Source organism: Stegostoma tigrinum, chromosome 27 (genome assembly GCF_030684315.1).
Source record: "Stegostoma tigrinum isolate sSteTig4 chromosome 27, sSteTig4.hap1, whole genome shotgun sequence".
Classification (NCBI taxonomy): Eukaryota; Metazoa; Chordata; class Chondrichthyes; order Orectolobiformes; family Stegostomatidae; genus Stegostoma; species Stegostoma tigrinum.
This window is the reverse complement of record NC_081380.1, coordinates 37,608,525-37,623,555: the sequence shown is the minus strand read 5'-3', so window position 1 is coordinate 37,623,555 and position 15,031 is coordinate 37,608,525. Positions and strand designations below refer to the sequence as shown.

General features: G+C 37.6%; 1 protein-coding gene across 8 annotated transcripts in view; it reads left to right on the top strand.

Moving 5' to 3' along the window:
* LOC125464525 (kinase suppressor of Ras 1-like) overlaps positions 1-11,330 on the top strand; it is a 173,682-nt gene extending 162,352 nt beyond the window's left edge. For 3 of the 8 annotated variants that reach the window (XM_048556989.2, XM_048556987.2, XM_048556995.2), the window contains one exon: positions 1,342-1,943. In XM_048556989.2, coding sequence (XP_048412946.1) covers positions 1,342-1,429 — 88 coding nt within the window. In that variant the 3' untranslated portion in view covers positions 1,430-1,943. Of the gene's footprint in view, positions 1-1,341; positions 1,944-5,245; positions 5,281-6,982 lie in introns of those variants that run through there. The other 5 variants (XR_007250029.2, XM_048556992.2, XM_048556991.2 and 2 more) reach the window with 5 other exon arrangements.
* The last annotated feature ends 3,701 nt before the right edge of the window (positions 11,331-15,031 follow it).

Genomic DNA, 15,031 nt, shown 5'->3' with positions numbered 1-15,031 from the left:
TATTCATTAAAAATGTAATGGGTTTCAAGCAAGGGAAGGGCTCTGAGAAAGGTGGGAAAACAAACAAAAGTGTAGGTCTGTGATTTGGTAGAGGGTAGGAAAGATTGATTAACAAAGGTCATGGTGCAAGGCCAAAAGATGGGGTAATGGCATATATGAATAAATAGCATGTCTAGTGAAGGTGTGAATGTCAAGATGATCTGAAAGCAAAGTAAAGAAACTGAGAGGTAAAACAAGAGCAAAAAACCAAGGAGATAGTAAGAACTGCCGATGTTGGAGTCCGAGATAACACCGTGTGGAGTTCGAGGAATACGGGCAGGCAGCATCAGAGGAGCAGGAAGACTGATGTTTCAGGTCGGGACCTTCTTCAGAAAAATCTAAACCAGCAAACAAAATGGAGCCATGGGTTACAAGCTAAAACTGTTGAATTCCAAATGAACAATTCTGTAGAGTGTTCATATGAAAGTGCCATATTCCTTGTGCTTCTGTTGAACTTCTTTCAGCCATTCTGGTAGGTCAAAGATAGAATGGCCAGAGTGGAAACAAGGTGGAGAAATAACATGATATGTGACCAGAAGTGTGGGGTTATGCATGTGGTCCACAAAGTAGTCATCCAGATTGTGCTTGGTGTGTAAACAAGACCACACTGTAGGTAATGAACATTGTGTACTGAATTGAAGTAAGCACAAGGTAAATTATTGTTCCATTTGAAAGGAATGCTTGAGCCCTGGATGGTGATGAGGGATGAGGTAAGAATAGGTGTCAATTACATCTCCCATGACAATTGAAAAACACCAGAGGAAGCGGAGGGAGTGTTGGGGATGACTGAAATGGATCAGGATGTTGCGTGGGGCACAGATGCTTGGGAATTGCTGAGAGGGGAGGTGCAGGTATGTTTGTTGGCATCACACTGACAGAACCTGCTGCATTGCATACAAAGACTGCTGAGCAGAACGTGAGGACAAGGAAAGATCAATCATGTTTCTGGAAGGAAACGGGTGAAATGGTATGCAGAATTGAGGCCTTGTAACTGATAGAAAGGTGCATATTTGGTTGAGGAAGGAGAAAAGCTACATTGGAAGCACTAGTCTGGAAGATTGTAGCATTTAAATGGTTGCAAAAGAGACTGAGGAATTGGGAGACAGAATTAATCCGTTTTCTCCTCGTCTGGTTTTTAGTCCTTGTACACCTGGCATACATTCTGATTTCTTTGAAACTTAAACTGCAGAGGTGCAGCTTGAATTTTGTAACTTTGCCCCACGCACCTGTTTACTAGTGAATTGAGCTTCTTAATTTTTAGTTTTTAATTTTTGTTTGTTCAGAATTTTCTTTCTGTTTCAGGCAAAGTTACATGCTCAAAAATGGGCAGGCGTCTACCAACCCTGCGCTGTATACATTTACTGGGGAGTCTGAGAGAGGGGCTCAGTGATCTTCTGCAACTACTTTTCCCTTCTCAAACAAAATCCCACAGCTTTTGACAATGTACTAACGTCCAGCTGGGGCAACTAACTGAGTGGTGAATTAAAATTTAGTTATCTTCTGTCCTGGCATTTTAAGTTTAAGTGGAAGCTTAGACTCTATGGAGTCCTTTTCATACTATTAATGCTTCAGTTGCAACAAGAAGAATCAATTCCCAATCAGTGTTTATTGTAGGAAGTTTCCTTGTGTGGTGTTTGAACAAAATATTTTTCTTCATAGTTCTTCGATATTTCACTATTCGCAGGAAACACACATCGTTTTTTTTGAGTGGGCAGCAGGCAGAGTGATGGGGATGCCTTCCCATTGACATTGGTATAAGCCCCAAAACACATTATCTCATCTCGTTACAATAGCATAGACCAGTTGCTTGTGCTAAATGAGCAGTGACCTGCAGCTCATTGTTGGAAGGCATGAAAAATCTGGTGGTTCCCCCTGTGCAGCCATATGGGACATGGGATTGTAGAGAGTGCACATGGAAGGCTCAGCAGCATTTGTGATCTTTGAACCTGAGAACTTCAGACAAACCCTCACGATAATTGTAATTTTTTGGGTTGGCCTATTGATCCTTTTGAGAACTTCTGCTCTGATTTTCACAAATGGATACACTCTCCATCTGGGAGACTGTGGTTGTATTGGGAACCCTAAATATAGTTTTGGAATCAATTTTTATGCTAAATGGCATCTGCCTGTTTTTCATGGGAGTACTAGCTTAATTAGAAAAGTTCAGCATTGTGCTTCCTACCCAATAGGAATCATTTTGAGTGTTTTTTTTCTCAACATTTGCTTTCCCACACTTTGTGCTAAAGTAGGTGACAAAACTTTCACCAACTTGATTCTGCTTGAGAGCTGACATCACATTATATTTGCACTCTTAGGAATGTATAACTTAAACCTTTGAACGGAAAAGGAAATTGACCATTTTAAAAAATCTCATTTACTTTTTAAATTGTATTTTCTTATCACGACTAAGAAAATCACTAACACTTATTTTCTTCTTTTGGGTCTGTTCTTCATCTTTCTCCATCTGTCTTCACGTTCTTGTGTGAACACTGTGGTATCCTCTTGTAATTCCTTGGACGTCCATATTCCGGGACTTCTAACCTGTATTACCCTACTGCATCTGACCTTTTATTTGAACGCCTCATCATTCTCTTGTATTTAAACTTTGAACACTGTTGAACCTTTATATCCCTGCTTTCTTTACATTTTTAATGTTTTTGGGAATTTAAAAATATTTGTACATGAATCACGTCCTCCAAGTTATTGGCACCCTTATTCTCTCCATCAAGCCTTGCATCATCATCCTGCTTTGTGATCTTCAACAAGACATTTGACAGGCTAATTTGGAATCCAGTGTACTTTGTCTGTAGTATTTCTATTTCTAATAAAAATAGTCTTCCTTTTGATCAGTGTCATTTTTCTGGTAATAGCAATACGTAAAGTACTTTGACATCACTGTACCAAACATGAGCAGTGGAAGCCCTTCCTAAAAGATTGTAGTGATTCTCTGTGGGTCTCTTTGGGTTTGGGGTAATTCAGAAAAGTTTTGCTGTTCATATGTGGAGCTAAACAAGTGATGGTAAAATGATCTAAAAGAGATTTCTATTGTTATTTTTAGATGTTACGCTGGTGTAAGGCAGGAACATAATATTAAATTCTCATGGATTGTTGGCTGTTATGTCAAGGCACTGGAAAGCAATGATGCAAGTCAAGTTAGGTTACATTAAGCTCTGATCAGATGCTATCTAATGTACTGAGTTCAGTTCTGGTCATCACATCTCTAAGGATATACTGTCCTTGAAGGAGGTCTGAATGATGTTAGGACTAAAAAGGTTAATTATGAGGGAGATCGCAAAGACTAAGCTTATATCCTTCAAATTGATATTGGAGGTTGTCTAGTTGAGATACTCAAGATGATTAACGGAGCTGTTCTGGTAAACAGAAGCTACTTACTTTGGGAGAGTTTGGAACTGAGGCATGGAGGCAGTCCATCCAAAAGTGGTATCAGGGTGAACTTCTTCGCACATTGGGACATAAAAACCTACCCAAGGAGCTTCTGAGGCTCAATCATATGGAAGTTTCAGAATTGTGATTTGTGTGTCTTATTAGAGAATGGTTTTAGAAATATAGAACCAAGTTGATGCTGTTAAGATTCTGCTCAGCCATAATCTAATTAAATGAAAGATCAGACTCAAGGCTGTATGACCAACCTTTGTCCCTGGGTAGCAGAATGGAGCCTACAGTGTACTGAACTATATAGTATGTTTGGGTGGAAGATTTTGAGTCTTTGGAACTCTTCCTGGAACGAAGTTGTTTGACACCAACGATCCACCGATTAATTGCCAACTGCCCATGTTCACCTCTTGAGTTTTCTCATTTTCTGCATATGTGTAAATAAAAAAACTGATTTTTTAAAAAAAAGTTACATCTACTTTACCTACCTTTTTTTTAACATTTACCAATATGTTCTTTCATTCAATACTTTCTACAAGGATGTGTTTGCTAGTTTTTTATTGTTGTTTAAACAATGTGCTTTAATGTGTCAGCGGACACAACCTTTCTGAAAAGGTGGTGGAAGAGAAGGTAGATTTTTAAAGCTGATGCATAGAGCTTTGTTGAGCAAGGGGGTGAAAAGTTATTCTGGATAGACAGGAATGTGCACTTGATTGGATCAGCCATTGTAGTTTTGGTTAGCAGTGCAGACTGGAGCACCTGAATGGCCTACTTCTGTTCTATGCTCATGTGTTTCTAAGTTTGCATCTAAAAGATATGGCTCATCAAGTGTCCATGTGGCAGGTGGAGCTCTGAAAAATTGTTAGGTGCTTCCCTGCAATGAGGGAGGGAAAATTGAAGGGAGTATTAGCCAGGACCCATTTTGGACAGCTGCCCTGTCAGTGTTGATTATAAAGTGCAAATAGGATGGGCATGGTGCAAGCCTCCAAACTTAGGAACATTTAGAATGGATAGATTCAAAGGATGGGTGAAAGTGTTCTCAGGAATATATAAATCCCATAGCACACAGCAACTTGTTATATAATTGTGCACTCTTCTCTGATTCTGTGTTCTCTTGAACATTGCAGCATAAGAAGTTTTTTTTTTCAGTATTTTGAAATTCTGAAGTCACTGTCAGAAGTTGCCAGTTATGAAATTCAGTTAAAAAGCTTTTTCACAGTTCCCAACAGGTTGTGTTTGTTAGTGGGAAACCTGTTAATTGGAATAACTACTAAGCTGATTTATTATTTGCTTAATTGAATGGCAACATAAAGGACATACTTTATTGATGGACATTTCTGTTCTAAGGTTTTACTTATGAGGATTAGTGGCAGACTAAATGCAGGTTGTTGAGATTTTATAATGTGAAGGAATGAACTGAGTTATTTTGACTTTAAAAAAAGTTTTCAAACAACATTTTAAAGTGTGATGTAAAATACATTCCTTGTTTTCTGTTTAGTGGACAGTAAGATTTGAAATATTTTCCACTGAATGTACAAAAATAAGAAAATAACTTGCTGTTCAACAAAGCTGTTAATCCACTAACTATGAAGAGTTTAATGCAATAATAATGGTTTTAAAATTGATTCTAATATATGCTCATCAAAACTTGGGAGCTAAGGAAATAAGAACAATAGCCAATTTGTTAGTTGAAAACTGATATGTAATAAGCTGCGATTAAAGAAAATTGCAACATGTATTAATATTATATTTGGTTTTGAAGATTTGTCTCTTCATTCTCTTCATTCTAAACAATGTACTGTATCTTATTTAGGTTGTCATTCTGAAAAAAAAGACACACAGCAAGTAGTGAGTAATTGCTTTCAATTTTAGATATACTAACTTCCTTCCCACCTTCAAACTTTTATGTGATTTTAGCATATCTAATCTATTCCTTATGGTTTTAGATGAACACATTGTCTGTATTATATCTATACTGGTTGCAATAAAAAGGCTTGAGAAGCAGTAAATGTACAGTGACTAGGTAAACTTTCCATTTTTTCAATCTGCTGTTTCGTTTTTAAGCTCTTTGCAGGGTACTACCAAACATTTTTGAGATGATAACATCTCTAGACTAGAGATCCAGATCCTCCGTTCTGGGGACATGGGTTTGAATATCATGGCGAATGATGAAATTTTAACTCAATAAAATTCTTGAGTTTAAAGAAAAACTAGTCTAACTGTCCAAAAATAGCAGGTCTGGTAGCATTTGTAGGGAGAAAGCAGAGTTAATGTTTTGAGTCCCAGTGACGCTTCTACAGAATTCTCATCTAATCTACTCTATTGGTGACCATATAACCACTTTGATTAGTGTGAAACTCCCATCTGGTTCACTGATGTCCACTAGGGAAGGAGATCTGTCATCCTTATCTGGTCTGGCCTACGTGTGACTCTAGACTCACAGCAGTATGATTGACTGTTAACTGCCCTTTTGGCAATAAATGCTTGCTGAACCAGTGATGCCCACATTCCAAGAATGGATTTAAAACAGTTGCAAGTTGCTTATATTTCAATATATCACAGCTGAAATGTCTGTCAAAATTTTACACTCGTCATATTTGGATGATCCAGCTTTGTTGAACAGTAAGAACCCATTAGAGCAACTACTTTCTCTCATGATTGGACATAAAAATGTTTTATGTCACAATATTTTATATGTCACGGCCAGAACTGCAATATATTGTAAATCTCTCATTCCCCTATAATGCCTGAATCAGGTTCCATTTTTTGTTTCTTCAGCCTTTCCTTTACATTGATATCCTGTATGCTATATTGCTCCAATTGAACAGCTATTGCCATTCACTAATCTGAATATGAATTTACAGCAGACCTTTACATATATTAAAAAGTTGACACGCTTACCCTTGAGGCCACTTATATAGCACCACTGCCCAAAGAATTGCACATAGACTTGTAACTTTGAATGTTAAACAAGCCATCTGTGAAGTCTATCAACAATGTGCTTTCAAATTTAATCAGATCTTAGACCAAAAACAACAAGCACAAACATTACTGTTTCTTACATTTGCAACAATGACTACACCTCAGAGAATACTTTGGTTGTAAAATGCTTTGAGATGTCTGGTGGTCATGAGAAACTCTAATTAAATGAAACTTGTTTTTCTTCAATTGTAACACTAAATGATAGAGTATTTGTAAATGTACTCCTTATGACTCAATTAACTATACTCACTGGCACCGTAGATGTGCAGAAAATGGGATAATATGTTCAACCTAATAGACATTTCCATTTGTGAGCATGCTTCATGGTTTGACCCTAAAGTTGAAATTCTCCAATTTCAGGTATATTTGGTATTGGATTTTAAACAGTAGGCATGAGAGCTGGTTTCACGTTCAGAAATTAGCACATTTTCTCCACAAGTCTATTGCTTGTATGAATGAAAAGAATGTAATACTAAAAGCTTGATTTGTACTTAGCCCCATGCATAATTGGTTTCTTTCATTTTAACCAATTAACTTTCAATTCTCCTTTTTCTTTCCTTTCTTTCAGGTTGTAGCTGTTGATGCAAAATTTGGGTCTGCCTTGCATGCGTCCAATTTTTCTCCCCTGTGATGAAACAACTTTGGCAATCATTTCCATCATTAAATCTTCAAACTTAACCCTTGGAGACAATGTAACAGTAATGTTAATGCTCCCAAGCTTCTTTGCCTTTGAGTTTTCTTTCTCTGGGGTAATGGCTTCAAAGATAACATCGTTTACAGAAAACCATCCTTCTTCATACTAACCGAATGAATCTGATTACTTGGAAGTACTTCAAACAAAATACCTGTAACTGGGCTATGCATGGTTTAACTGACTATACTAATACTACACACATGCTGAAGGAACAAGCGAAATATTTGCACTGTGTGTGGTTCTCTACTTTTCAAGTCTTTATTTGACCATTTCGCTCTTGTCCAAATTTTTATTTTTTACTTGCTTACACAATGGCTGTTTCTAGATTGATGTTGATATGGCTTTTCTTTGCAGTCACTATCCCTGTTGGGATAGAATTGGGAAAAGAAGTTAACCTGTTCTATTTCTCCTGTTTCTTTTTCAGCATTAATAGTAGCAAAGGTCTTGCAAGGTTCAAAAGACTTGACCTGGGAATTCTGGAACAGCAAAGCAATCAAAAGATTTAATGGGGATGCTCACGTTGTTTTCATGGGTTGCGTTTTAGTGATACTATCATCCAGTTATGTTCCTCAAAATGTTTGCAAAAATGTCTAATGGTTCACTACATTTTTCTGCAACAGTTAAGCTGACTAGTGACCAAGTAAAGAATAGGCCTATTGACTATTGGGAGATTGGTTACCACTTCTTGGTATTTTTTTTGTATATAGAATTTTTTGTTATTTCAAGATGTATACTATTTAAGTCGCATCACAAGAGTTGTCTTAAAAATGCCTTGTAATTGCTGGGGATTTTACAATTTCAGTTGATCAGGACTTTCATGTGCATTTGAACTCAATTTCATTGTGAAAACCCCAGTTGAAACCACAGAAGAATAATCAAATCAAAGAATGGAAACAGAGTTAAGCCACTTACCTGAAAGGTTTTCATGGTAATTGGTGAATCCTACCTGTGGAAATGTTCACTATTGATGAAAACTCTAAAAGGAAAGTTATGAACAGCTTGAGTATAAATCTTATCAGAGCTAAGCTCTTTATCCTGTAAACTTGTAGGTGGGCAATGAATTAAAGGTGGGGAACAATTGAAACATTCACAGTTTGAATGCTTTAGATGAAACAATATTTAACATGCCGTTATCAGAGTGCCAATTAAAATTCTGTGCATGGAATCAAAATTAAGTTGAAAGAACCATTTAAGCAACAGATGATGCAAGTAACAGAGAAGTTAACAGTACAAGAGGCCATTCTGTCCACTGTGTCTTCTTCAGCTATTCACGTGAGCAATTCACCTAACACTGTTGCCCCTACCTTCTCCCTGTAACTTGCACGTTCTCCCTTTTGAAATAATGATTCAGTTCTCTTTCACATTCCTTAATTGAACCTGACTCCTCTACACTGAGGCAGAGCATTCAGATCTAAACCACTCACTGCAGAAAGAAGTTCTCCTCATATCTCCATTTTTTCTTTTGGAAATTAACTCAAATCTGTACCCTCTCATTCTTGATCTTTCCACCAATGGGAAAGTTTCTTCCTTATTAATCTTCTCTATCCATACTCCACATGATTTTGGATGTCTCTCTTCCTTCTCGTTCATTGATATCCATGCCAGCTTCTTATTTCGATCTATGTAATTGAATTCCTTGTTCCTGGAACCACCCTAGGGAATTTCTCTTTCGTTTCTTCACAAATGGATGGAGTGCAACAATGGATTCCATTGTTGAGGCTAACCAGTGTTTTAACTTGATTCCCTTGCTCTTGCTATCTATGCCCTTGTTAGTAGAGCCTAGAATACTGTATGCTTTATCCACTGTTGTGTGTCTGTCCTGCATGACTTGTGCACAAAATAACCCAGGCCCCTCAATCCTGCACTCTTTTAGAACTGTATTTCATTTTTGGTATTCTGTCTGTGTTCTTCCTAGCAAATGTATCACTTCAGAGTTGACTTCATTGAACTTTGTTTGCCATTCCTCTGGCCATTCCATCAACTTGTCTCTGATTTTGCTCCTCACAGCTTGCAACGTTTCCAAGTTATGTCATCTACAAATTTTGAAATGCTGCCCTGAATTAAGTTCATTGACATAATGGGATCGTACAGCACGGAAGCAGACCTTTCGGTCCAACTTGTCAGCTGTCCCATTCTGACTGGGTCCCATATGCCATCATATGGCCCATATCCCTCTAAACCCTTAATAATCACTTGCGTATCCAGATGTCTTTTTAAATGTTGTAGTTATACCAGCCTCCACCATTTCCTTTGGCACCTCATTCCATGCAAACACCACCCTCTGCATGAAAAAGTAACTCTTGAATCCTTTTTAAATTTTTCCCCTCTTACCTGTAACCTATGTCCTCTAGTTTTTGACTGCCCCAACCTAGGAGAAAGGCCTTGCCTATTCACCTTATCCATGCCCCTAATGATTTTATAAACCTCTATAAGGTCACCCCTCACCCTCCAATGCTCCAGGGGGAAGAAGCCTCGGTCTATTCAGCCTCTCCATATATTTCAAACCTTCCAGTTCTGGAAACATGCTTGAAAATCTTTTCTACATCCTCAAATTTTATAACTATAGAAGGACGACCAGAATTGTACACAGTATTTCCAAAAGAACAAGTGGTTGAACAGTGACGCCGGGGAAGCTTGGTTACCAAACTTCCTCCAGTCCAATGAACGTCCACTAACAACTACACTGTCTGCTGTCACTCAGCCAGTTTTGCATCTCTGCTGGTATTCATTTTTACTTCATAGCTTTGGTCCATCTGTAAATTTTCTTTGTAGCTGGAGGTGGGGCTGAGGAGGATGGTAGGCTTGGTGCCTGGATATTGTATATTGAATGACAATTTTAAATTTATTTGCAGCACTTTATACACACAGGTATTTATTGACAGCACTATGTTTTGTGCCTGTGTCAAGAAAGTCTACACAAAAGATTCTACTTCGATCAAGCATAGCATAGTGAAAATGTATTTGAAATGCTTTCAGTGGAATGTTGTACTGGTTGCAGCATTATCTGTTGCTAATTGTATTGCCTGTGTTCTATTCAACCATTGTTACTTTCAAATCCCATGTGAGCATATTGACCAAAGATTGCTATTTTGATGCAGTCTAATTAGATTACTTTTTTAGTTACTAAATGGTAAGAAAATTTACGTGCGCAACTCCAAAAAAATTCTGAAGGTCTATTATCCTTTCAAGTGCAGATATTACAAGAAGAGAAAATGGAAGAAAAATATTCTGGCTAGACCCCTTTTGCTCTGTTAGTGCAGACACAAGATAATTATATTTGAGACATAGACTTTGTTTTCGTTGTTTTATTTTGTGTCCCTTGGGAACTACATATGACCAAGAATAATTGGATTTTATTTATTGTTTGAATCCTTGAAATGATCCTTTATCTCATTCTGCCCTCGTTCCCAGTCACTCCCCCACAGGGGCAGAGGAGAGAGAGAGAGAGAGAGAGAGCTTGAGAAATCCCTTGTTTGACTTTTTGTGTTGCCCAATTTGTACTTTTTTTCTAAAGATTGGCTGATTGGCTGACAAACACAAGATTATTTTACACTGGGACCCTGAGCTCGGAGATCTGACCTTTTAGAAGGCTCTGCATCACAGTGAACTATTTGGGTCATGGAGTTGAGCCTTTTTGTATTTATCATGCACACAATGTTCTTTTCAAGCAGCCTACATTTGATTCAAGTGTCCAGAAAAAGCCCTGCAGTAATCGGATCCTGCATCTTTGGCTTTGGACTGATGCTAAGGACCACTTTGTAAATAGAGCCGCATTCTGAGTGTTTACATACAAACTAATTTCTTGGTAATGTGAAACAGAAAATTGTTTTAATGTTTTTCGTAGATTTTTGGACTACAAAAGAAATGGTAATTAGAAAGAGACGCCGTATTATGACTAATCTGCCATGAAGACCACAGATTCTCTAGTGTTTGCATGAATTTTTTGGTTTGGATGAGACTTGTATTGAAATGTGTATGTAACTGAGGCAATCGATTATATCTTTAATAATTTAGATTTTATAGTATGTTTGTTAGACTTGTAAAAACCTTTCATAAATTTAGGGGGCGTATTTATGCAAATCTTGTAACCGTACCTGGATGGTATGGGTGGAAATACAACTAAGTCGGTGAACTGAACAAATGCAGTTTCCCTCTGTGAAGGGCGATATAAAAATACCAATCAAAATAACATCTGAATTAAATCTAACTGTTTTTTTAATTAGCAATGTTCCATTTATTAATTAGCGTATTTTTGTGAATTGTATATTTAAAAAAGTTTGCACCATATGTAATATCTTGGAGTTCAGGCAAATGGGTACAGTTCAAATTAATTTTGAAAGTTATTTGTTGAACAACGTATCCTTATGGGACCGGTGCATCATTGAATCTTGGCCTGCATTTGGAAGCCATCTAAAACTGACTGTATTGTTCAATTCTTCATTCTTTGTTCATTTATCATTCTGACACTGTTGATGTATTGTCATGAATGATGAACCAATCAAATTATTCGCCATACCAACCTATAACCAAGAGAACTAGAATCCTAACTGGTTGTAAATGAAAAATAGCCTTGACACCTAAACCAATGCTACCAAACACCATGAGCAGTTGAGTCATCTTCCCAAAGGGAATAGACCATCTTGATTGAACACCCTTATTCAAGCCTATGCAGGAAAATTAAGTTTGCACCTCACCTTCCTGCCCATTGATTAGCATGGGCTGACATTCCAGTAGTTACTCCATTTTCTTTAAACCTTTATGATGTTTAATTCCCTCTGTTACTGGCTCCTTCCACCTTTGTAACCTTCAACAACCCATTTTTCCTCCAACTCTGGCTACTTTTACATACCACACTTCATTGGTGGCCCTGCCAGTTTCTGTTTTAAGCAATGGAATTCTCTCCTGCAACTTTGCCACCTTGCAACTTTAAGATGCTCTTTTAAATTCTACTACTTTGATTAAGTTTGTGGTCATATTTCCTAATGTCCCCCTCTTTGCATCAGTGCAAATCACTCTTGTGAAGGGCTTATGTTAAAGGTACTTTATAATTACAAACCATTGTAACTTTGCATCTTTCCAACATATATAAGAGTTCAGAAACAAGAATCCAGGATCTATTGATGTGCATCATAACTCTGACAGAGACTAGATGTATCCCCTGCGCCTTGAAAAGTGGATAAGACACTAAATGTTTATGACTTGCCCATTAAAAGGTGAAGTCTCGCATGTTGCCAAGGGAAACGTTAACAGGGGTTTGTGCTCTTTGCTAAGTCATAACCCAATTTTTTTTTTTCTGTGGAGGCCAACAAGTTGACTGAATTTAACAATGTCATCCACTTGCAATGCGAGGTATAACAGCTTGGTGGCCGTATTCCTGGAATAGTGATGCAGACATCTGGCTGAATGTTCCAGAGATACCCATTCAAATCTCACTGTGGAAGCTTGGATAAATGGAATTGAAAACTAGTTTCAGTAATGAAGGTCATGACTTACTAGATTGTACAATACCAAAACTCCCTAATTCATTCATACACTCCAGATCCATGTGAATGGTTCAAAACTGCCCTCTGACATGGCTCATAAGTGCATTCCAGATGGTAATTCAGCTTTGCATTCTTAAGATGGTTGAGAATTGATGCTAAAAACTGGCTTACCAGTGATACCCCCTAAGCTGTTAATAAATGAAGGGAGACAAACATAGGCTTCACTGGGAAATCAGCCACATCAGTGCAGAAAAATAAGATTCTGTGTCGAATAGTTCAGTGCGACCTAGGTCAGGAGGGGTGGTCCTGGATTGCTGGATGTCTCGTTCCATTGGGACAGATGGCTGCCAGATTTGCAACTGTAGTGGACCATTTAAAGGGTCCCAGCAAACTCTGATGGGGTTACCTATATATAATATTGGAAGCAATGCAATCCTGGCATTACATTCCAAACATTATTAACACTCAGATCTCTAGTCTGCTGTCTCTATTTCAGTGTCCTATTATGTTGGATTGAACAGATAACAGAAATATAAAGTTAAATGCAATGTATATAACTTAAAATTGAAGTTTCCTGTAACTCTGCTTTAACTGAAGACTGCACTTGTTAGTGAGTTTTGAGAAGATTTGTAGCTCAGGTTGAGGTTCTGGATGTGAGTTTGCTCGCTGAGCTGGAAGGTTAGTTTTCAGATGTTTCGTCACCATTCTAGGTAACATCATCAGTGAGCCTCCGACGAAGCGCTGGTGTTATGTCCCGTTTTCTATTTAAATGTTTAGGTTTCCTTGGGTTGGTGATGTCATTTCCTGTTCTTTTTTTTCTTTTTCTCAGGGGATGGTAGATTGGCATCCCCTGAGAAAAAGAACAGGAAATGACATCACCAACCCAAGGAAACATAACCAGATAAATAGAAAGCGGGACATAACACCAGCGCTTCGTCGGAGGCTCACTGATGATGTTACCTAGAATGGTGACAAACGTCTGAAAACTAACCTTCCAGCTCAGCGAGCAAACTCACATCCAGAACTGCACTTGTTCTCCACACTCGGTGCACAACACCTTGGATGATCAACTCACTGATGTTAAGAACTATATAGAGTATCTTGTGGTTTTGTGCATTGACACCTTGAGAGTTATATAAACGCACAATATACCATTGTATTCAGTTAATTGATGCTAGTGTTAATGCTCCAGAAATGAGGCTTGTCCCACCTGTCCCCACTTAGTTCTATTGAAACTTAGTAACTCTTGACCTGTTACTCTTGAAGTAGCTAGAAACATTTTCAGTCACCATGTTGAGTATTGGTCTCAATGCAATACTGTTGCACGTTCACAGTTTTGACAGGAGGGAAGATTTAAAACTACAGTTGAATACTGTAAACAGCAGTGAGGAAGTTTTGAATCTCCACTCAAAATTAAATTTGAATTTGTCCACATTGAGTTGATCATCCAATTCTTGTTGAAACCTCAAAGTGGAATGCTAAGGCATTTTGATTTGAAATCTCTCCTTTTTTCCTCATCCCTCTCCAAAATGTCAAATTCGAAATATTGGTAGTTGCAGAGAAATCTGTTCCATCCTCATGACTGAAAAGGGAAAGAGCCAGTTGACTTGAGACAGAAGTGAGGGAGCTGAAAGGACAAAGTAACAATGACACCTGAGAATTTTGCAGAGTTGTGACTGCATGGCAAGTTGATGAGAGAAACTGAAAGTCAGTTGGTGTGAGAGGGAATTGAGAAAAGGAATTGTAGAAAGGAAAATCATTTGAAGTTTCCAAAATAAACTTGAGAGCTGCTTAAGTGTTTATTTAAAAAAAAGAAATTGACAAGTGGTTGTCGAGTTATGGAAAATCAGGAATAGTATAATTTGTTTTATGAATGAAAAGTTGTATAACTTTCTAATGCAATATTTGATTGTAATCCAGTGGTTAAGACCTAGTTTAGGAATTTTTTTTGACATGGAGATACATTTCATGATTAAAGCATTTTAGTTCTTGTAATTGTCCTAAGCTGGTAAAATTTCAGTTAATGACTCCCGTACCCGAATGATCTATCTCTGAAACTATCATTGCTAGACACATGCTTATTCCTTATCTGTCTTATTATGTACCAATTTAATATTCCTTCTCCTGCTGTTAAGTATTCCCTTTTGCAATGAATGCTTCTGAGCGCTTTTCAAATTAGCCTTAATGTTCTTTTGTTGATCTCTGGGTGGCTTCTTATCCCATATAGTAATTAAATATATCAACCTAAATGTAATTACTTTGGATGCATTAATCATTGATTTTAAAAATATGATTATTCCATTTAGAAAAGATAAAGGGATCTTCAGGTTACCAACTCTATCCCATTGCAAGCACTTGCTACAATCTGTTGAGGTAAATTTTGAGCAGGACTGCAGAGAGTGAATACTGAGGGAGTGCTGTCTTGTGTTTCAGATGAGAC